The sequence below is a fragment of the Hylaeus anthracinus genome, unplaced genomic scaffold, assembly GCF_026225885.1.
Source record: "Hylaeus anthracinus isolate JK02 unplaced genomic scaffold, UHH_iyHylAnth1.0_haploid 5, whole genome shotgun sequence".
NCBI classification, from domain to species: domain Eukaryota; kingdom Metazoa; phylum Arthropoda; class Insecta; order Hymenoptera; family Colletidae; genus Hylaeus; species Hylaeus anthracinus.
The window spans coordinates 2,048,391-2,068,275 of NW_026535322.1; the positions used below are offsets into that span (position 1 = coordinate 2,048,391).

The 19,885-nt window shown below is 30.6% G+C and overlaps 6 protein-coding genes across 8 annotated transcripts; 3 read left to right on the forward strand and 3 right to left on the reverse strand.

Annotated features, from left to right (window-relative positions):
- Positions 1-122: 122 nt before the first annotated feature.
- Positions 123-4,775, reverse strand: LOC128895728 (myb-binding protein 1A-like). The gene is made up of 10 exons (XM_054158581.1): positions 4,577-4,775; positions 4,269-4,466; positions 3,749-4,147; positions 3,065-3,648; positions 2,859-2,971; positions 2,270-2,793; positions 1,577-2,206; positions 1,262-1,510; positions 750-1,183; positions 123-662 (listed from the first exon to the last, which is right to left on the reverse strand). The coding sequence occupies exons 1-10, from the start codon at positions 4,751-4,753 to the stop codon at positions 239-241; spliced, it is 3,732 nt and encodes a 1,243-aa protein (XP_054014556.1). The 5' UTR covers positions 4,754-4,775; the 3' UTR covers positions 123-238.
- A 272-nt stretch (positions 4,776-5,047) lies between these two features.
- On the forward strand, positions 5,048-8,352 carry LOC128895739 (eukaryotic translation initiation factor 4H-like). The gene is made up of 5 exons (XM_054158599.1): positions 5,048-5,326; positions 6,194-6,367; positions 6,493-6,731; positions 6,843-7,073; positions 7,154-8,352. Exons 1-5 carry the CDS (start codon positions 5,295-5,297, stop codon positions 7,294-7,296), a joined length of 819 nt encoding a protein of 272 aa, XP_054014574.1. The 5' UTR covers positions 5,048-5,294; the 3' UTR covers positions 7,297-8,352.
- Positions 8,353-8,499: 147 nt separating this feature from the next.
- On the forward strand, positions 8,500-11,701 carry LOC128895737 (septin-1). The gene is made up of 6 exons (XM_054158596.1): positions 8,500-9,053; positions 9,181-9,373; positions 9,456-9,714; positions 9,797-10,162; positions 10,233-10,337; positions 10,413-11,701. Exons 1-6 carry the CDS (start codon positions 9,030-9,032, stop codon positions 10,543-10,545), a joined length of 1,080 nt encoding a protein of 359 aa, XP_054014571.1. The 5' UTR covers positions 8,500-9,029; the 3' UTR covers positions 10,546-11,701.
- On the reverse strand, positions 11,694-13,061 carry LOC128895742 (mitochondrial import inner membrane translocase subunit Tim22). 2 transcript variants are annotated; one of them, XM_054158609.1, is made up of 5 exons: positions 13,014-13,061; positions 12,331-12,710; positions 12,074-12,258; positions 11,916-11,988; positions 11,694-11,834 (listed from the first exon to the last, which is right to left on the reverse strand). In XM_054158609.1, exons 2-5 carry the CDS (start codon positions 12,569-12,571, stop codon positions 11,749-11,751), a joined length of 585 nt encoding a protein of 194 aa, XP_054014584.1. In that variant the 5' UTR covers positions 12,572-12,710; positions 13,014-13,061; the 3' UTR covers positions 11,694-11,748. The 2 variants fall into 2 exon arrangements, with proteins under 2 accessions (XP_054014584.1, XP_054014583.1); XM_054158608.1 differs by having other exon boundaries at positions 12,794-13,055.
- A 351-nt stretch (positions 13,062-13,412) lies between these two features.
- LOC128895735 (cell division cycle 7-related protein kinase-like) lies at positions 13,413-15,584 on the forward strand. Of its 2 annotated transcripts, none has more exons than XM_054158594.1 (8): positions 13,413-13,625; positions 13,713-13,926; positions 14,015-14,108; positions 14,341-14,483; positions 14,557-14,671; positions 14,758-15,088; positions 15,201-15,322; positions 15,445-15,584. In XM_054158594.1, the coding sequence occupies exons 1-8, from the start codon at positions 13,586-13,588 to the stop codon at positions 15,565-15,567; spliced, it is 1,182 nt and encodes a 393-aa protein (XP_054014569.1). In that variant the 5' UTR covers positions 13,413-13,585; the 3' UTR covers positions 15,568-15,584. The 2 variants fall into 2 exon arrangements, with proteins under 2 accessions (XP_054014569.1, XP_054014570.1); XM_054158595.1 differs by having other exon boundaries at positions 13,716-13,926.
- Positions 15,585-15,635: 51 nt separating this feature from the next.
- On the reverse strand, positions 15,636-19,757 carry LOC128895729 (protein unc-45 homolog B). The gene is made up of 5 exons (XM_054158582.1): positions 19,150-19,757; positions 18,545-18,981; positions 18,139-18,468; positions 17,619-18,059; positions 15,636-17,529 (listed from the first exon to the last, which is right to left on the reverse strand). The coding sequence occupies exons 2-5, from the start codon at positions 18,962-18,964 to the stop codon at positions 15,904-15,906; spliced, it is 2,817 nt and encodes a 938-aa protein (XP_054014557.1). The 5' UTR covers positions 18,965-18,981; positions 19,150-19,757; the 3' UTR covers positions 15,636-15,903.
- Positions 19,758-19,885: the final 128 nt, after the last annotated feature.

Genomic DNA, 19,885 nt, shown 5'->3' on the forward strand with positions numbered 1-19,885 from the left:
CTGTTGGTAAAGCGTCAGTGTCGCCATCAGGCGTAGCAAGGTGTAGGTTAATTGTTATCAATTACATCGTACTATACATCGAAATTTGTACAAAATTCATTTATTAATATAAAACTAAGGACTCGTGTTGATGACTTATATATTTCAAAGCTGTACAAACTTTGTGGTAATTTTATAAATGCATGTACAAAAATAACAATTTACGACCAAATTAATTCTAATAAGTTTATTACATATATTAAGCAGTTTCCATGCTTTTTCTTCTTTTCGACTTATTACCATCCGATGTATGTTTGAGCACCCTTTTTTTTGGAGAATTAGGACTAGAGCGATCGCTTTGTGAGTTTCCATTCTGAAGTGGTATACTTTTATTACGTTCACCGGGTAAACTAAAAGAACTAAAATTAAATAATTCGAAACCTTCGGACATCGCTTTTTCACGTAAAGTTCGTGCTTCCTTCTTTAGTAACTGTTTATCTTTCTGTTTATTCTTATTTTTCTTCTTTTTCTTCGATTCATCCTTCGTTAATGTGGGACTATCTGTATCGCTAAGACCATTTCCATTTTCTTGTACAATGACAGACTGTTCTATGTAGTTTGTTACGTCCATTGTTTCTCCATTAATCTTCGAAGTCTGTTTATTTTTATCTTTTTTCGTAGATCTGAGGCGAAAATAAAGAATAAATAGTTTATTATTGCAACGTAATAATGTTTAAATATTTTTAGAAATTCTCATATTCGTTACTTACACATTACATGAAACTCCAATTTGGGCTGCTAACCTATTACATGCTACTTTCGTATCTTTTTTAAGTGATGCATGAGTTCTGTATGTTACGAGCGCATTTCCAATAGCTTCCCAATTCCATGCTTTTGGTAAATGCTGAGTATAAACATTTCGTAACAACGACAAGAGAAGGTAAACATACCTTTGCCTGACTTCTTTACCTATTTCATTGCCATTTTTTAAAATAGGTTGTTCATTTTCAGCTTTATGTACATTACATAATTCTTGAAGTGTACTTATGGTATTTTTACATAACTTCTTTTCCATCTTCATTCTTATGTCAGAGTGTTTTGTATCTAAACGGACCAAACGGCCATTGTTATAAAATACTGTCAAAAAGTCAAGTGCATGTCCTCGACGAAAAGATCTGACAGTATTGTCAAAAGCAAAATCCACCTACAAAAATACGTGCACATTATTTAGAGATATATTTTTAATACAACTATGTTTTAGAATAAAACATTTAAAATGTACCAGTAAGGGAGCCAATTGCCAGTTACCCTCCCAATGTAATTGCAATATACTTTTGAATAACATAGGCGATAATACACAGTCTCTTCTTTTGAAGAAGGCAGTTAGACTTTCAACGTAAATTTTAACAATAGAATCAGTTGGTAAATCTGCATGTTGTGCACATCTTACAAGAAATATGCAACATTCTGCCAATTTATCACTCATCTCTTGATAAACTGATGTGGTTCGTTCCCCCTTTTCTATTAGAGCCTTGAAAGTATAAAATTATCAATTATATATCAAACATAAGATTACGTTGCGATTAATTACAACTACCTTTAATATCATTATTAATAAATCTTCATCGATATCATCTGTATCCTTGAATTTCTTTACTGCTGTTAGTTTTTTTAAGCATGATCGAATTCGATCTTGAAGAGGTTTTTGATGCTGGTCTTTTATGCAATACTCCAATAATGCAAAAAGAGGAAGTATCATATCGAGTATAACTGCCATTGATGGGCTACATTCTAAGTACGTTTCCAATAAATCGATAACTCGAATTCTAAAGTGTGTTAGAGCTTGCGCCGATTTTTCTTGTTTTTTAGATCGCGATTGGCGATTCTCGCGAAGAATTCTAAATGCCGCTGCTAATGATTCGTCTAGTCTTTTTCCATCCTCTTCATTAATCTTGTCCACGTCTATGTCATCTTCAGTTTGGACGATAGCATCGCCTAATGCTTGATGTACTGCCATCCGTAATCGATCAAGTACTGTTCCATCTTCATCCTCGTTCATTGATTCCTCATTCGAATCGGACTCATTATCATCCGACGAACTTTCCATATCATCATTAATAGATTCGTCATCTTCGCTATCAAAATTTGATCCCGTGTCTGGTGATTCATCTTCGTCAGGGTCATTTTTCGTTACAAGCGGTCCTTTTTCATTTCTTACATCCAGGACCTAAAATACAAATTTTCCAATAGAATATTCTTCAATATTAAAAATAAAATAATATTTACATACCGCCAAAATCTGATGTATAGCTGACGGTGTTACGTATGGACAAATATGTGGAAATACACATCCAACTAGTGATCGCAATAAATGGTCATTTTTAGAATAAAAAGACAACAATAAATCAACTACTACTTCAACCCATTCAGGCTCATCTTCATCGTCTCCGTCAATTTTTACTTTAGATTTTTTAGACTTTTTTAATAATCTTTCATAACAGCTTTGAAGTTCAAAGATAGCCATTATTGCCATTTGTGGGTCTGAAAATAATTGTAAACCCATATGTAAATTCATTGTATGAAATACTGGTACAGCCTCTGCCTTTTTCGAATTATTCTCTAACTTTTCAATTAAGTGTATCACTTTTTCCCAAGCAGTTTTTGCTTCATCTGATAATGGATTTCTTAATTTCAAAGTTTCATTTTTTAAATTGATATCTATGTAATGAACTAATTCGCTCAATATATTTCGCAGATCATTCAACTTTGGTAACTTGTGATCCAATGCATGATAAAATGCATCTTTAAGTTGTGCTGCAAAAAATTAATATACAATTAAAAAAAATAAGTAAAATTTAAGTAAAAAATATAAAACTTACGAGCTAAATCTACTCCGACATTTGCCATTTCACATAATCCATGAGTAAATAAGAATTTCAATTGAGATAATCTCCATTTTTGATCCATAAGAGTGGCAGAATGTCCCATGAATCTAGAAAGATACAATAACAAATTAAGTATGTATATTTAATTACACCACAGGAAAGATTTAATGTCAACTGAATTTTTTCAAAACATTAAATACCTTGTTAATAAGTGTGCAGCATAAATTCTCTCTGCATTAGTCCAAAATGATTCTGATTTCACATCTGATTTTTCCTTAGGAATTGTATTTTCAATAATATCTCTATATAGTTTTGACACTTTTTTAATACCTTCTAAATTCATACTTCCTGTAATGATTTGAATGACTTTTACACCTGTCTTTTTTTCTATCATTAAATCGCCTGGATATAATAATAATTTCTTTAATACAGCATACTGTGTTTTTGGCTTAGTATCACTACTACTTGTAATTGATACTAGCAATTGTAGGATTTCCTTGAAAGCAAGAAGTATTTCATCTTTCTCGTGTCTTTTACTATTAGAAAATTTTTTCAATATATATTGCATATAGTTCGGAGATAATAACAACGGAAGTACTGACTTATCCATAGTACTTGATAACAACAATTTGAGAAGTTTTACAGCCAAGTATTCGTCAATTCTCGATGGCTTTGTAAATTTCTGATCTATATATGTCCAAAAATCAATAATAAGCTCAGCTGTTAGATTTTCACAGAATAGTTTAAATACTGGATGATGACACAATACAACTTTAGGCAAATCCTGAACAACAATAATATAAAAGTTAAATTTGGAATGAAGAATTTTCTTAAATCATATAACGTTCTGTAGAGATGAACTTCTGACACTGGAATACACTTACCAGTAACACTTTCGTTATATCACCCATAGATTCTTTGGTGATAATATCTTCTGTACCAAAATGTTGTTTTGAAAATTTATAATTTACAAGTAAGGGACATTTGGCCTTTATTATTAATAAAATATAAAATGTATCTATGGTTTGCTCCTTCCATGGTTTACCAAATTCTTTTTCAACAATTGGCCAAACCAATCTTTCAACATTATCAATGTCAATTTCATTTATAAATTCAACAAAAAACGATGTAGCAGGAAATGATAAATAACTACGCTGTCTTCCTCTATTTATAAGATCCTGTATGATTTGCATTTGTATTTCAGTAGTACTTTTACAAAGCACTTTAGATCGTATTAATGCTCCATATACTAATATACGTCCCATGTAAATATCAGCATTTTCCTAAAATAGCATTATTTAATAAATTACATGTGCAATGAGACAAGGTACATGTCTTATAAATGTAACATAATGTATATGTGCCCATAATATACCATTATGTCAAAGTAACTGGTTTACTTACACCCTTATTGTTACTATTTACTGGATGCAGTTCGCTATCAATTATAGACAAAAGCTCTTCTACCGATATTTCAGAATGCATTTTTAAAAATACTGTCAAAGTAGTATAGAATCCTATCCGAGAAGATGTTTTTGATGCACCTAATCCTCGGATAAGTCTTTTTATCGCATATTTAAACTCTTTATTGCCATTCTGTTCCTAAAACATTATTATATGTTAATTAGTTCGTTTATAAAAAAAAACCTATAAAGATACTCACGCTACACAAGAACTGGTAAATTATAGGTTACGTTTAAATAAATACTTACCGAACTTTGTTCAAGTAAATACTTTAATAGTTCAATTCCACCAACTATCCTATCAGATTCAGTTTCATTTCTGAGTTTTGTAAAGTAATCAAGAATTGTACAATCCATTTTATTCGTTTCTTTAATTTTAAAGTCATTTGAAACCACCTCTACCATGTGCATACTCTCGTCTGCCATCTTGGTTCGTTTTAACTATAAACTACGCTAATCTAATGACTACCTGAATTAAAAACATAATACGAGAACAAACGAACAATTTAATATTTTAATAATCTTCTAATAATATAATTATCCCGACAAATCAAATAATGAATATGATACAAAATCAAAAGTGAACGTCTTATTTTTGTATTGCGTAGACTGTCAATCGTTTTCTTTAAAAATTTCATATTTTAATATACAAATTTTCGAATTATTATCGATAGAAATTTTTAGTAGTATTGTACAATACGAATGTGTAAGAGTAAGTTATTTTCCAATAGTGCGTAATCGTAATCAAATTGTTTAAAAATTCGTGGTATAAACGGTAGTAATTGTTGTGTTCCTCTAACTGAAAATTCGCGAACATTTAATAGAGTATTATCGAAGGGCATTTACACGATTGGACAAATTTGCGTGCTTTATGATTTGAGAGATTCTTTGATGGTCAGGAAAGTGCCATCTTGAACATAGTAACTCGCTCGACCCGCGCGGTCCCGGTCAGTTTCGTGCATCCAATATGGCTGGTCGAGGTGGTTATGAAGATTCAAGGCAAGTATAGACTGCAATTTTCTTTGTGTACAGCAGTCATTGGGATTTTCTGAAATAGTGCGGCCGTGGTATTTAATCAGTGCACCAAGTCGATAAAGAAATGCTCTATTTTTTCGATAATCTTACGATTTTAAGGTTAAACTAGTTTCGATTAGAGTGTAGCGCAGCACCTTGCAGATATGGTGTCTCCGACACGCGGCTTTATTTTGGCCGGCCAAATACTGATATATTTTATTCGCAGTACTATTAATCGAAACGTTATCTTACTGTTTGTGTATTTTTATACCATTTGCCTGCTCGCAAACATTAGCGGATTCAACGTGGAAATATAATTGAACGTATGTTATTCGTCAAAATTGTGCTTAAAAAATTTACATCTAAATAAATTTTAAAAATGTACATTCCTAAAATTGAATTCCAATTATAAGTGTATTTTACAAGTGCAAAAATAAAAGTTGTTCTGTTTCAACTGAATTAAATAACACCGATTGATTTGGGTGCTGAAAGTGTTGAAATTATTTAACGTCTTCTTCATTGTACTATTGCTAAGAACATTTGTATATCATCTATCTTTTTACAAACATTAATTAACGCAACATGCAAATAGAATTGAATTTATATTGTTTATCAAACTTGTTTAGAAAATTCAGCACATTAAATAATATTAATATATTCAAATACTAAGAGTACTTAAAAGGTTTAATGTTCTTTATAGTGTTTTGTTAGATATAGGTACAAAATGATTGTAAAGTATATACTGTGTATATACTTTGTATAATATATTTTATATAAAGTAATTTGATATATAGTATAGCTTTTTAAAAATCAATGAGAACAATTTATCGATGATTTGTAATTTGTATACAGAGATTATGGAGGTGGATACCGCAGTAGTAACAGAAAGCCACTGCCAACAGAACCACCTTATACTGCATATGTGGGAAATTTGCCAGATGGAATTGTTCAAGGAGATGTTGATTTGATCTTTGATAAACTTAATGTTAAAGGAATCAGATTGGTTAAAGATAAGGAAACAGATAGGTTTGTGCCATAATCTTGTTTGTATTGCGATTAAGTTTTATCATGATATCAATTAAAATTTAAGATCTTACTACTATGAATAATCAATTGTACTATATATGATAAAGTTTCTCTTTTTCTTATAGGTTTAAGGGTTTCTGTTATGTCGAATTTGAATATTTAGCAGACTTAGAGGCTGCATTGCAAATGAATGGAGCAATAGAAGTAAATAATTGTATGCTTAAAATAGATGTAGCAGAGGGAAAAAGAAATGATCGAGGAGGTGGTTTCGACAGGAGAGGTCGTGGTAGTGGAGGTGGTGGTGGTGGCAGTGGAGGCTACAGAAGTAGAGATGGTGGCCGTGGTGGATACAATGATGATTACGGTAAAAATATATTTTTTAATTATTTTTATATATATAAAAAATAATTTGTAATGGCTTAAACATAAATACAGATAAGCAGATATATTCTTATAGTATATAAAAAATTTACAGGAGGTTATAGTGACAGAGGTCAACATGGTGGCAGGCAAGGTAGTACGTGGGACACGAGGGGTAATCGTGGCAGTTATCATCAGTTCGATGATGATGCAGGTGGCGGAAGTCGAGACTGGGCGCGTAATGCAGCGCCTAAAACGTATGGTAATAAACCACCACCACCTCGCGGAATTGGACCTGAGCGAAAACCACTTCCCGAGGAAGATTCTAACAAATCTCCACCTCCAGGTTTGTTCATACATAAATGTTGTATTAAGATTAATGTGTTTAAAACGTTATAAATTACTATAACTTTCTTTTCAAAATAGAGGCACGTGGGAGGAAACGTCTGGTACTAGCACCAAGGACAGTAAAAGATCCAGTAAATGCAATTGCTGAATCAAGTAAATCAAGTTCAATATACGGTGGTGCAAAACCTCGGGAGGAGAAACTTAAAAACGAAGAGAAGTAAAATTATTATTATGATAAACAGTTTCTGATTCCCTAAATTGCAAGGAAAGGAACTACCCCAACAAAAAAAATTTGGAAACCAATTCCGAGATTCCTTAGCCTCTTCAAACACAATGGGAAGAATCTCTTCAAAGATGAAAAAATATAACAATAATTTTTATTTACCCCTAAGGGGGAGTCTTCCCCAAAAGTATATAAAGACGAAAGGTGATTTAACGAGATTTTTAAGTTCCACGCATTTGGCATTTTTAATGAAAAATAAAATTTTCTTGTCTAATGCCCTCTCTATTTACATTAACTTCGTAGTTACAAAAATGTAATAGTAAATTGGGATTTTTGAGTAAAAATTGTGTATGCAATACGTAATTTAATAATGATGGTATATATATATATATATATATATATATATATGTGTGCAACATATATATTATCATAATTGTGAGATGATACAGAAAGTACATTTTAATGTTTATGTCAATTTCATGTTGGGTTTTGTATCACTTTGTAATGATATTGAGGGTATGTGTACAAATTATTAAAAATATATACTGTCATTGCACGTGTATTTGGTCCCGTGCAAACCGCATCTTCTAAAATTGTACTCTAGAGTAATCCCCATTTCAACGAGTGCAAAATATTATCCCTATTATCATTTCCTTCCTTACAACTTTTACGTTTAACCTTAATACCGATCATTGTATGTGCTTGTTAAAATGATTCGTGAATGATTGTTTAATAGGCAATGTCGCATTTGATTCAAAGTATTAAACAATTGTTTACGCACTCGCGAAATAACAAACAGTTACGAGATATAAAATATTTAAGTGATTGGAAAATGTATACATCACTGAATGGTATGAAGATAATGTGTCGATCACTATACATTAATATTGTGTAACGAATTAATTAACTATGCTAGTAATATCGATCATTTAAAAGAGATATCGATGGTTATGAGATAATAAACAAAGGAAAACTTGAAATAATGAAAAATATTATGTAAAACTATGCTTGTATATGATATTATTTCCTGAATAAAGTAGTCGTTTGCCTCGTATTCGTGTAATGCATTGTTAGAAAATAAGGAGATAATGGCGATAAAATATATGTGTAATTTGAATTGTGAACGATGTAATATTCTTAACATATTTTGTATATCTTAAATATATTTAGATTGTTTTATTTGGAGAATTTTTTTGCTAAATTTTATTTTAGATTCTTACATATTTAGACAAAAAGAACAATAAAATAAATTACATCGAGCAGTTATAATTTAATATAGCAATAATACGTGAAAAGAAAAGATAGAGCAAAGTTAAAATAGTCATCGTATTTTTTGTGGGGCAACAAAGGTATTTCAGTTGCCACGCCTATTGGGGATTATCCCCTTTCTCTCCCCTCCTTATACAGATATACAGTAACGTTTCCTGTACAGTCGGTGCAATATCTTTGTTTCATATTTCGATGAAGTTACAATTAAATCGTCTGAATTGTTAATTATGAATTTACGCAAACAGAAAAGTGATGGTGATTAAGTATAAGACTTTTAAGTACAATAACCTATTCTCCGTTTTGTTCATCATACACGCTTTCGGTATGGTTGTGATATCGCGTTCTGTCACATTACGGCGCTTGTTCGTCTAAAATTTAGTTTCGGATTGTTCTTCATAATAGTTGAAAACGCCACGCAATCAAAGACTTCTTCTTCCCGTTAAATTGTATTATAACAAAAAAATGTCTACCGAAAGCGTAAAAACGGTAGGTACCTTAAATATACAGAATTCATTATATCTTTTGTTATACAAGAATGTTTATATTACTTGTAAGAAACTGCATTAAGTAGTGATTATGATTTCATTAATATTATTTATTTTATTTTTAATAGTTTGCTAGCCTCGAGACTCCTGGATATGTAGGATTTGCAAATTTACCTAATCAGGTACATAGAAAATCAGTAAAAAAAGGATTTGAATTTACTTTGATGGTTGTTGGAGAATCAGGTCTTGGAAAATCCACATTAGTAAATAGTTTGTTCCTTACCGATTTATATCCAGAACGTGTTATTCCTGATGCAATAGGTAAATTTTATTTTGTTTATAAATTTTTATATATATTTGTATCTTATGTGTTATAATTGACGTACTCTTATTGTTTGAGTAGAAAAAACTAATCAAACTGTGAAACTTGATGCTTCTACTGTGGAGATTGAAGAAAGAGGTGTCAAACTTAGGTTGACTGTTGTTGATACCCCTGGTTATGGAGATGCAATTGATAATACAGACAGTTTTAGAGCTATTATACAATATATAGATGATCAGTTTGAAAGATTTTTACGAGATGAAAGTGGTTTAAATAGAAGAAATATAGTAGATAACAGAATACATTGTTGCTTCTATTTTATTTCTCCATTTGGGCATGGGTAAGATGTGTTAATTATAATTTTATTTTATTCAATAATTATGAAAATATTAACTTTTATTTGTCGTTTTAATTTTTATTAGATTGAAACCTTTGGATATAGAATTCATGAAACAACTACATAATAAGGTTAATATCGTGCCAGTAATTGCAAAGGCTGATGTACTTACAAAAAAAGAAGTACTTCGGTTAAAAAAACGAGTTATGGAAGAAATTGAAGGCAGTGGTATAAAAATCTATCCTTTACCAGATTGTGATAGCGACGAAGATGAAGATTATAAAGAGCAAGTTAGACAGTTGAAAGAAGCTGTTCCATTTGCAGTATGTGGAGCAAATACATTGCTAGAAGTAAAAGGACGAAAAGTCCGCGGACGATTGTATCCATGGGGTGTGGTAGAAGTTGAAAATCCTGATCATTGTGATTTTATAAAGCTAAGAACAATGTTAATGTATGTGATGTTTTTCCAAAACGTTAACAAATTGAAATAAGTATTATCATTTATTTTTATGTCTTTGTAGCACCCACATGCAGGATTTACAAGAAGTAACGCAAGAGGTGCACTATGAAAATTATCGCAGTGAAAGATTAGCAAAAGGAGCTCCCGTACCCCCTCGCAGACAAACGTAACTATAATAATATAATTTTTTTAAACATAATAGAAGCATATTTATTAATTCATTGAAACTTTTTACCAACAGTATAGTGGAATCTGAAAAATCTAATACAGTATCAGAAAAAGATCGTATTTTGCAAGAAAAGGAAGCAGAATTACGACGTATGCAAGAACTTTTAGCAGTAATGCAGGCGCAAATGCAACAACAGCAACCTTAATTAAATATGATTTATGCACAAATGCGTGAAAAGACTCGAATTCTTCGCCATTGCAGGTGCCAAGAAGATATATTAATTGTTTCATATGATATTCATATATAATTTTGAAAACAGTGCATAATCCGTAAGAATTTTTTTCTGACGAACGTATTTATCGAAGATACGTTCTTTTACTCAGTATTTTTTTGTTAATCAAATCATAAATAATATTGTTCATATTATAGTGTCTTAAAAGAATCAAAGAATAAGACGACAAATTAAAAGTACAGGAAACGATACATAATATAAAATGACGATAGTTTGACAAACAATATTAATGTATGATCATATAACATAGAAACGTTCGATAAGTGCCTTGCGTATTCCTTTTTAATAGAACAATTTACAACTTTCATTATTAAAATACAATTATCAAACATGATAACCATTTTATAAAAACAAATATATGTAACAAATTGTTATAAATATTATATATTTCTTAACAAATATAGTACAATTCGTATTTGGTAAATCATTGTGGTAGTTACATTATACTCGCATAAAACGAATGTGTTACAAAATATGCACAATCTCTTAAATATTGTATTAACTAGCATTATATGAAAAATTTCATATCAAATTAAACTAGGAGTGTAGAACCTAAAAATATTTCATCTAATTGAAAAATCTATAGATACATATAGTAACTATAGTATGTGTACTTTGCAAGCCATATCTTCCAATGTTCCACGTATATTTTTTTAAGTGAAACAAAAAGACATTAAGACTGTTTCAAATCAAACTGCCACTTAATCACTCAGAATACATGTGATAGGCAGTGTTGCATACAAAATAATTTTTGCAATATTTAAAGTATTATTTTTTATTTTGAAACAGCATGTATTTTATTTTTACTTAACATTAAATAATATTAGTCGTTTATATCACTTCACGATTTATGTCATAAAAATGTAGGTAATACGAAAAATACATTACTTTTAAAGAATGGAAAGGTGTGTGGAGACATTTAAGTAATGTAAGCAAAGCAAATATGAGTGTATTATGTGAATTTATTTTACTTCTTAACTATTGTACTTATTTATATGCATTTTTGTATTAAGAACATTTTCGTACTTTTGTATGTATTTTCCTCGAAATACACTAAGCGTACGTTTTATATCTTTTTATACAAATATATTTACTATAATTTGTACAATTAATTGCCTAAAAATTATGATTCATATAGTAGTCTATCGCAGTTGAAAATGCTGCAAAGCCTGCTGCTCCAACCAAACTTGCTTTTACACCAGCTATAACATGAAATTATTATTGATTCAAAACTTTGTACACTTTAACATCATGTTTAAATTTTACATGTGATATAGTAGTACCTCTTAATCCTAGTATTCCACCTGTGAAGCCACCAGCATATGCAGTATTCTTCCAATCATTTTTACCTCTATACTAAAATAAAATTGTAAGATGTGGAAATACATGTATGAATGTGAATTAAAATACAAATTTTGTATTCAATTTATAAAAGCATTACCGATTCTATTGTACATTCAATTGCTGCAAACACACAACCAACTACAGCAAAGTTTTTTGCATAACTTGACATTGAAGTTTTCATTTCTCTGATTGTTTCACGAACAGTTAGTTGTTTTTCAAGAGTGGCTACATTTGGATTTACACTAGCTGAAAACAAACCTATGGCAGCTCCAAGACCATATCCTAAAAATATAAATCTTTCATATTATATTGAGACAAACAAAAAATGCCTTATACATTACAGTACAAACATACCTATACAGCAACTACAAAAGCTTTTAAAAGTACAGCTTTCTATTATACTTTCTATGCGTTTCTCTTCATTGGTTTTAATTTGCACAGGACCTACATTTCTCGGAATTATAATATTTTCTCTAAATCTTTGTTGGTTGCCAACAAGATAAACAGTTAATTGGTCCCAATAGGCATTATTCGTAAATACTTTTTTTTCGCTTTCTTCTTGCGGTATTGGTTTCGATGAATCGGTAGCAGACATTTTTAATTAATTACTTTTTAATTTTAATAAAGAGATACATCCACTTCAATGTTTGTTTTAAATGTTTCGGTTAATTACATCCAATTTCTTCGGATTGTGTAATACAGTGATCGCACCTTCATACAAGTTATTCTATAGACTAATAATTAAAAAAATTATTACTTTCACATTATAAAAGTGTGTACATGTAAGGGAAAAGGAATGAAAAGAATAAATACTAACAATTCAATCAATTATTAATATATTCTTGACATATTTTTACTGTAACCTAAGACTAAAAGATTGTATTTAGTTATTACAGATTAAAATGTACTAAAAGTTAGTCTTATAATTTCCAATATTAAATAATATTTTTATGTGAATACAAATAATAGTGTCATTTAAAAAAGAAAACAATATACGTTTATTTTCTTTTACAAATAAAAATATACAGTTTCATCACCATTCGTTACAAAGAGGTCACCGCTCGCTTAGCCGCTCAGCTTTTAATACTAGTGGCGCCATCGGTGGCAAAACGCCCAAGTTTGTAGGGAAAATAGTTTCCACTGTTTCTATAAGATGGCGCCATCGATACATTTTAATTAATTTTAGTTTATAAATGTATAATTAATCGATTCTTTGTTGTATAACTCTTCAATATAGTGCTAATACGTCTAATTTATCATTCATATGAATGATTACTTAATTCAGGAATAATTATCGACACTTTAGTTAGTGGCGTCATCTAGCAAAAACAGTGGGAACAATTATCCCTACAAACTTGGGCGTTTTCCCACCGATGGCGCCACTAGTATTAGTACTAGTATAATATAGTTCATTTTGTACAGTACTTTTTAGAATGGGGCTTTATCATCCAATGGCGCCAATGTCTGATCGTTATGATAGGTTATTGTACACGTGACAGTTAGTCAATGTTAATATTAAATAAGAAAATTTCTATTTTGTTAAATCAACTAATTAGCAAGATAGTAACGTGATAATACAATCGAGTGCTTTATGTGACATATTGTAATTATGGAAGGAAAAACTCAAATTGAAGAGGATAACGAAGATGGTTAAAAATTTATTGTTTAATTTTGTTCATAACAAATATTTAAATTTCAATGAAAACGAAATGAAACTTAATATACGATATTTTCAGAAGAAGATAATGTTGTCGCCCTTAAAAATAGAGTTCCATTATTGAAGGATTTATTTCGTGTCCATGGAAAAGTCGGGGAAGGAACTTTCAGTTCTGTGTTCTTAGCTACGTTAAAATCTTCGGATGGTACGAAAAAGTTTGCGTTAAAACATTTAGTTCCTACTCGTCATCCTGAAAAGATTGAACGTGAATTGCAGTGTATGCAACAGATAGGGTAATAGATATATTAGATTTTGATTACAATTGAACGAATAATGTATAGAAAAGTGTATAAAAAAATGATAAACAAAATTTTGTTTCAGTGGAAAGGATTATGTGGTTGGATTAGAATTGTGTTTACGAAGTTTTGAGACAGTAGTATTTGTAATGCCATATATGAGACACGATAAATTTTCGGTATATTTTCATAGACATTTTAATTAGATTAATATACAGTGAGTCCTTCAGTGTGTACTTATATATATATATTCACATATAAATTAAGGCTTTTTCCCTGTAAAATTTCATGTATATATAACTTACGTTATGTTGTAAGCTATAGAACAAATTAACAGAATAAGTTAAGGATTCACTGTAATTCCAAGTAAATGTTTTGGCTTCTTAATTTTCCATTGACAATTTTAAATAGGATTATGTACAAAATATGACTCTTCAAGAAACAAAAGATTATATGATAGCATTATTGACTGCATTGCGAAGAGTTCATCAATTTAAGATTATACATAGAGATGTTAAGCCTAGTAATTTTTTATATGATCGGTGCAATAAAAGGTGAATGCATGTAAATTATTTTTATAGGAAGCTGTTTTAATAAATTAATATATTGGTTCCTTATTTGTAATAGATACTTGTTGGTAGACTTTGGATTAGCACAAGAATACATAGCTGAAGATAAGTCTAATAAACTTAAGTCCATTAATTTTGAAACCCAATCTGTCAAGCGGAAAAGATCAGATGAAGTGAAGTATTCATTATTTAGAGTAGTAATGGATGGTGGTACATCTGTGAAGAATTTTAGTACTATTTTTACAAAATATTTTTTCAGAATAGTTTAAACCTTTCTCTTAGCTCGAGAAAAAAGGTTATAGGAGAAAAATGTTATTGTTTTGGAAAACCAAAAGTATGTTCACTGTGCACATCTAGACCAGAACAGATAGCTCCAAGAGCTGGCACACCAGGATTTCGTGCACCTGAAGTTTTATTAAAACACCCTTCACAAACACCAGCAATTGATATTTGGGCAAGTGGGGTAATGATGCTGTGCATCCTCAGTGGCACCCAACCATTTTTTCATTCTCCAGATGATTGTACAGCTTTGGCAGAAATAACTACTATATTTGGGTCTAATAAAATGCAACAATGTGCACACAAATTAGGTATTAAATTTATATTTTTTTTTTAAATTTAATTTTTATTGCGAATCATTTTGTTTGTTCACTTTCATTGTATTTATTTTTCATGTTTCAAATATTTTCTTTGGAAAATCAGGAAAAAAAATTATCTTTAATGAAGATATACCAGGGGTTGATATTGTGTCTTTATGTCAGAAGTTACAAAAGAGAAATAAGGGTTTATTAGATAATTGTAAAGATCATAGGATGTACGAAAAGGTATTTTGATTTATTATTTATTTATTTATAATCATGATTAAAAATTTAATTTTCATTTTTAACATTTTTATATAGCAGCACTTATAATTTAGTATTCAAGAATATTTGTTATATATTTTAAGGCATCTACGGACGTTCAGTTTCCGAAAGAAGCTTATCACTTGTTACTAAGGTTGTTGGATTTAAATCATAAAACACGTCTTACAGCAGAGCAAGCTTTAGATCATCCATTTTTAAAGTTATAACCTATATTCTTAATAATCTTAACTGTTACTTATTGTATGTATAAGGTTTATAAAATAAATAATTGAAGTTTTTAAACAGTAAATAAATAATTTTATTGGCAACAATAGTATATAATATCAAACTGTTAATAAATGCAATACTTTTGATTTGACTATTTCTAAAAAAAGTTCGTAAGTATCAATGTTCTTTATTCCATTATCTATATAAATAAAATTTGTTATAAAAGATCAGACTGACATATCTTTTAAGGCACTTCATGCTGTTATGAAATATAATATCATTATACATTTCATGCTGTATTTATGGTTTTCATAATTAATTATACATTGCATTGTTTATTCAACATTTTCCAAATTATTTGTAGTTTGTGTTGTTTGTTCTTCATTTGCACTCTTAATAAGTTTCCATTCTGATGCAACTTTTAATGCATCAGATGCTATTTCTTTTACTTTTTTATTTTCCACTGTATCACTCTTTGTTAAAGCCATTAAAATTTCCATTACGTCGGTTTCAATTAGTTTAGCTGCAATTTCTTTCGTGCTTTTGATCATATTTGAAACAATTACAACTCCTCTGTGTTGCAAATCAGGATTTGGATTCGCAAGTAAAAACCGGAGTGCGTCCAACCAATCTTTTGCATCGAATATTTTCATACACGATTTTTTGCTAACCGATGTCAACATAGCTAAAGCTCCTGCTGCCGCCATACTTGTATCTGTATCCTCATCTTCGCAAAGAATTACTAAATATTTAACTCTGTCGTTTTCTTCCTCGTAAAATTTTACAGTATCTTCGCACATTATTAAATTATTCACTACTTGAACGGACGCACGTCTTAACAGGTCGTGATCTTCAAACATATAAGCCTCAACTTTTTGAAAGCCTCCTTCTTTCAGAATTCGTTTTCTAATGTTATCGTTAATACCTGCTAAATTGCACAAAGCCATCAAGGCTTCAAAATTTTCAAGCGCGGAACATTCGGGATTTAAAAGATTTATGAATGGACGAACTACTTCCATTATCCTTTGTCCAGGGAATGCAACTTCTGGATTTATTGTAATTCCTAAACGAGCGAGAGCTTGCGATGCTTGTTTTTTTCCTTTGTCTGTTCCATCTAAAGCCAATGGTAAAAGGGCCTTTGCTCCACCTTGTTGAACAACAATTCCTCTTACTTCTTGTTGGCTACAAATTGCATTGAAAACGCGTGCTATTAATTCTTTGCTGTTTTGACTTTCAGTTTTAGAGAGACTAACTAAGGCGCTCGTAACACCAGCTTTAGCCAAAGAAATCAATCTCTTGTTTACGAAGTCTGCGTCATCAAGTTCATGTTCTTCGGGTATATGATGTTTAGCAAATTTAGCTAATTCTACCATCTCTGGTATCATTTCTTGTTTATCATAAGCATTACACAAATTTACTAATGTTGTAACAACACCGTAGATTACAGATTGGTCTCCAGTTTTAGCAAGTTCTATCATTGCTTGAATTGCTTCACGATCTTCAATTAATTTTTCTTTAACTTCCGCATCAAAAGTAAGATACGATAATCCTTCTACTGCCCATTTTCTCATATCCTTCTGTTTTTTAGGATTAATTAGGAATCTCCTACAAGCTTCTGCTAATCTTTTTGTTGCACCATCGGCAAATGGTCTTATAGTTGCATCCGTACCACCCGAACTTCCTAATTTACATAACCCTACCAAAGCGCGTACTTTGATAGAATCGTCTTTAGATTGATATAATTTTTTTAAGATATTCGCGCCCTGATTTATAATTGCGATGGCCTTGTCTTTTTTGGATGCAGCAGCAACAATACACTCGCAAGCAACTTTTTGTTGCAATAGATCATCTGTGCCAGCCATAACAAGTATCATTTCCAAGATACCTTCTCTAGCGATTATCGTATTTCCAACATCCAATGGACCGAGCAATAAAGTTGTTATTGCAACTACAACACGAACCTATGTAAAAAAGAATAAATAATACATTAGAAATGTTGTGTTTCTCGTAATAAACTTTCCATAAAATGTAAAATATGTATATTGCTTACCTTAGATTCCATATCTGGTGTAAGTAATTTATCTTTAATGTATTCATTGATAGCATCACTGAACCTTTCTTTTGCTGCATCATAATACATATTTTCATAAATTCTTGCTAGACATACACTGGTCACAGTTCTAGTAGATGATGTAATATTCATTGAAGATTCATACTTATATTCTTCAAGTTCACTTGCTACCTCCATTAAACGTTGTAAGCCGCGAAGTTCAACTAAACGTTCTGCCCAATTTAGAGCAGTATAATGAATATTACGCATAATAAGTTCTATAATTGCATCTCTAGCTATTCCAGAGATAGTTCTACTTGTTACACTGTATAAAAGACAGGATAAAATAGTATCAATTTCTTTGTGGTATTTGTCACATAATTCTTTTTTTGGTTTCGAATCTGGTTTATTATCCATCCCACTATAAGTATTAAGTATAGTCTGCAACATAATATCAAATTTAAATACACGTATTTTAATATGACACCAATAACCTTTTATATTTTTTAAATGTACAAACCTGTAAGCAATATTGAGCAGCATTTACTCTTTCTGTAACTTTGCTGTTGATCATTTCTAAACACCAAGGTATACCAATATCTTGCAGAATACTTTTAGTCCGACTAATGTTATCTTTACACAATTCTGCAATGATCCTAATTGCATCTGTTATTATTTCTTCATTCTTTTCAAGCTTTAGAATTTTCATGATTTTAGAAACAATTCCCTCCTTATACATCACTTCTGCTCCTGCTCTTTCCCACACAAGAACAAGTAAATTATTCATTGCTGTTTTACGCTTTTCACTATCTCCTTCCATTTGAAAAGCAATATCCATCATTTGCGATACCTTCAAAAGTATATAACAGCTATTATAACAATATAATTGAACCATCATGTTACATAATTAATGTTACAGTACAAACCTTGGCACTGACACGAGAATTTTGTTTGTATCTTTCTTGTACAATTTCATGTAATCGTGCAGCAATGGGTTGTATAGCTTTGTTGCCAGGATCTGCTGAAATAATATATCTTGCATCTCGATAAGCTTCTTCAAATCTTTCTAATGCTTCCAATGCTTGACATCTGCGAAATAATGCTTTGGGATCATTCTGACATATTTTAAGAGCTTCATCGCAGTCCATAACAGCTTTGTTATATTCTTTCTGTTTCAAGTATGCAGCAGCACGATTCTTATAATATACAGCTTTTTCAGAATTGTCTTCATCTGTGAGCTTCAAGGCATTCGTATAACAACTCAAAGCTTCTGACCAATTCTCTTTATTGAACTCCTGATTACCCTTCTCTTTCCATTCGTGTGCAGTCAAAGTTGTTTTTGTCATGATAGAAGATGTTTTAACTGAAACATTAGTTTAACAAGATTCTTAACAAAAATTTTCATTAAATGAAGAACCACTGTATTAACTGTAGCACACAATGAATCAATGTTGACTTAAAACTTAAATGGACAAAACAATAACGCACATGAGAACATTAAGAATGTGAACAATATTAATGTAATACGTACTAGAAAATAGATGGATTTGTCAATGAATCAGAGATACACCCGTCAAACGTTTGATTACCGGTAACACTTTCGAAAGTCTACAATGCAATACTGTGGCCGGTACAGCTTCTGCATCGCGTTAAAAAGGATTCAGAACTGTCCAGATGTTACTAGATTGTTTCAAGTTTATTTTAAACTGTGTTCGCCCCACGATTCGAACGAAATTAAATGTGCCAGATTAAAAATAGATTTCATAGACACTATTAGTAGTGTTATCTTCCTGCCTCTATTCTAACCCAGAGTTTCTCAAATTATCGACAGTGTGACAGTTTTCTCTGTATCTAATAAAGACTTCATAATGTTATTTAAGAGGAAAAATTAATTCCACTCTGATAGGTTCGCCAAAAATTGTATTTTATTACGGTCTGTCAAAAACTTTATTGAGGAAATTCGTGGGAAGGTGTAGTTTGAGAACCACTGTTCTAATCATATTAATTTGATGTGCTATATTAAGTCTTTATTAATAGTATTTAATTACAACATATTTATATATATTTAACAGAGTTTATTTATATCATCTCATATTTTCTATTTTTAAATTATGACATAGCTGAAACGAGAAAATTCTGAAGGAGAGGTTATAATGAGGGAATTTTACGTACAGTTTACTTGGAGAAATTTCGTGTAACACCGCCGCGATTTTTAAAAAACTCGTATTACGGATGGAATTCTTAATGAAAATGAATTATAAAACAAG

Excerpts from the sequence above, each read along its gene's own strand:
- LOC128895728 (XM_054158581.1), bottom strand. The coding sequence starts at position 4,753 with ATGGCAGACGAGAGTATGCACATGGTAGAGGTGGTTTCAAATGACTTT. Across the intron at positions 2,794-2,858 it reads TGTCGGAGTAGATTTAGCTC|CACAACTTAAAGATGCATTT; the intron begins GTAAGTTTTATA and ends AATTTTTTGCAG. Across the intron at positions 1,511-1,576 it reads TATTAATAATGATATTAAAG|GCTCTAATAGAAAAGGGGGA; the intron begins GTAGTTGTAATT and ends TATACTTTCAAG.
- LOC128895739 (XM_054158599.1), top strand. The coding sequence starts at position 5,295 with ATGGCTGGTCGAGGTGGTTATGAAGATTCAAG. Across the intron at positions 6,368-6,492 it reads AAAGATAAGGAAACAGATAG|GTTTAAGGGTTTCTGTTATG; the intron begins GTTTGTGCCATA and ends TTTTTCTTATAG. Across the intron at positions 6,732-6,842 it reads TGGATACAATGATGATTACG|GAGGTTATAGTGACAGAGGT; the intron begins GTAAAAATATAT and ends AAAAATTTACAG.
- LOC128895737 (XM_054158596.1), top strand. The coding sequence starts at position 9,030 with ATGTCTACCGAAAGCGTAAAAACG. Across the intron at positions 9,054-9,180 it reads CTACCGAAAGCGTAAAAACG|TTTGCTAGCCTCGAGACTCC; the intron begins GTAGGTACCTTA and ends TATTTTTAATAG. Across the intron at positions 10,338-10,412 it reads GTACCCCCTCGCAGACAAAC|TATAGTGGAATCTGAAAAAT; the intron begins GTAACTATAATA and ends TTTTACCAACAG.
- LOC128895742 (XM_054158609.1), bottom strand. The coding sequence starts at position 12,571 with ATGTCTGCTACCGATTCATCGAAACCAATACCGCAAGAAGAAAGCGAA. Across the intron at positions 11,989-12,073 it reads TTGAATGTACAATAGAATCG|TATAGAGGTAAAAATGATTG; the intron begins GTAATGCTTTTA and ends ATTTTATTTTAG. Across the intron at positions 11,835-11,915 it reads TGGAATACTAGGATTAAGAG|CTGGTGTAAAAGCAAGTTTG; the intron begins GTACTACTATAT and ends TTCATGTTATAG.
- LOC128895735 (XM_054158594.1), top strand. The coding sequence starts at position 13,586 with ATGGAAGGAAAAACTCAAATTGAAGAGGATAACGAAGATG. Across the intron at positions 14,672-14,757 it reads AGCGGAAAAGATCAGATGAA|AATAGTTTAAACCTTTCTCT; the intron begins GTGAAGTATTCA and ends ATATTTTTTCAG. Across the intron at positions 15,323-15,444 it reads ATCATAGGATGTACGAAAAG|GCATCTACGGACGTTCAGTT; the intron begins GTATTTTGATTT and ends ATATATTTTAAG.
- LOC128895729 (XM_054158582.1), bottom strand. The coding sequence starts at position 18,964 with ATGACAAAAACAACTTTGACTGCACACGAATGGAAAGAGAAGGGTAAT. Across the intron at positions 18,469-18,544 it reads ATTCTCGTGTCAGTGCCAAG|GTATCGCAAATGATGGATAT; the intron begins GTTTGTACTGTA and ends ATACTTTTGAAG. Across the intron at positions 17,530-17,618 it reads CACCAGATATGGAATCTAAG|GTTCGTGTTGTAGTTGCAAT; the intron begins GTAAGCAATATA and ends TTTTTTACATAG.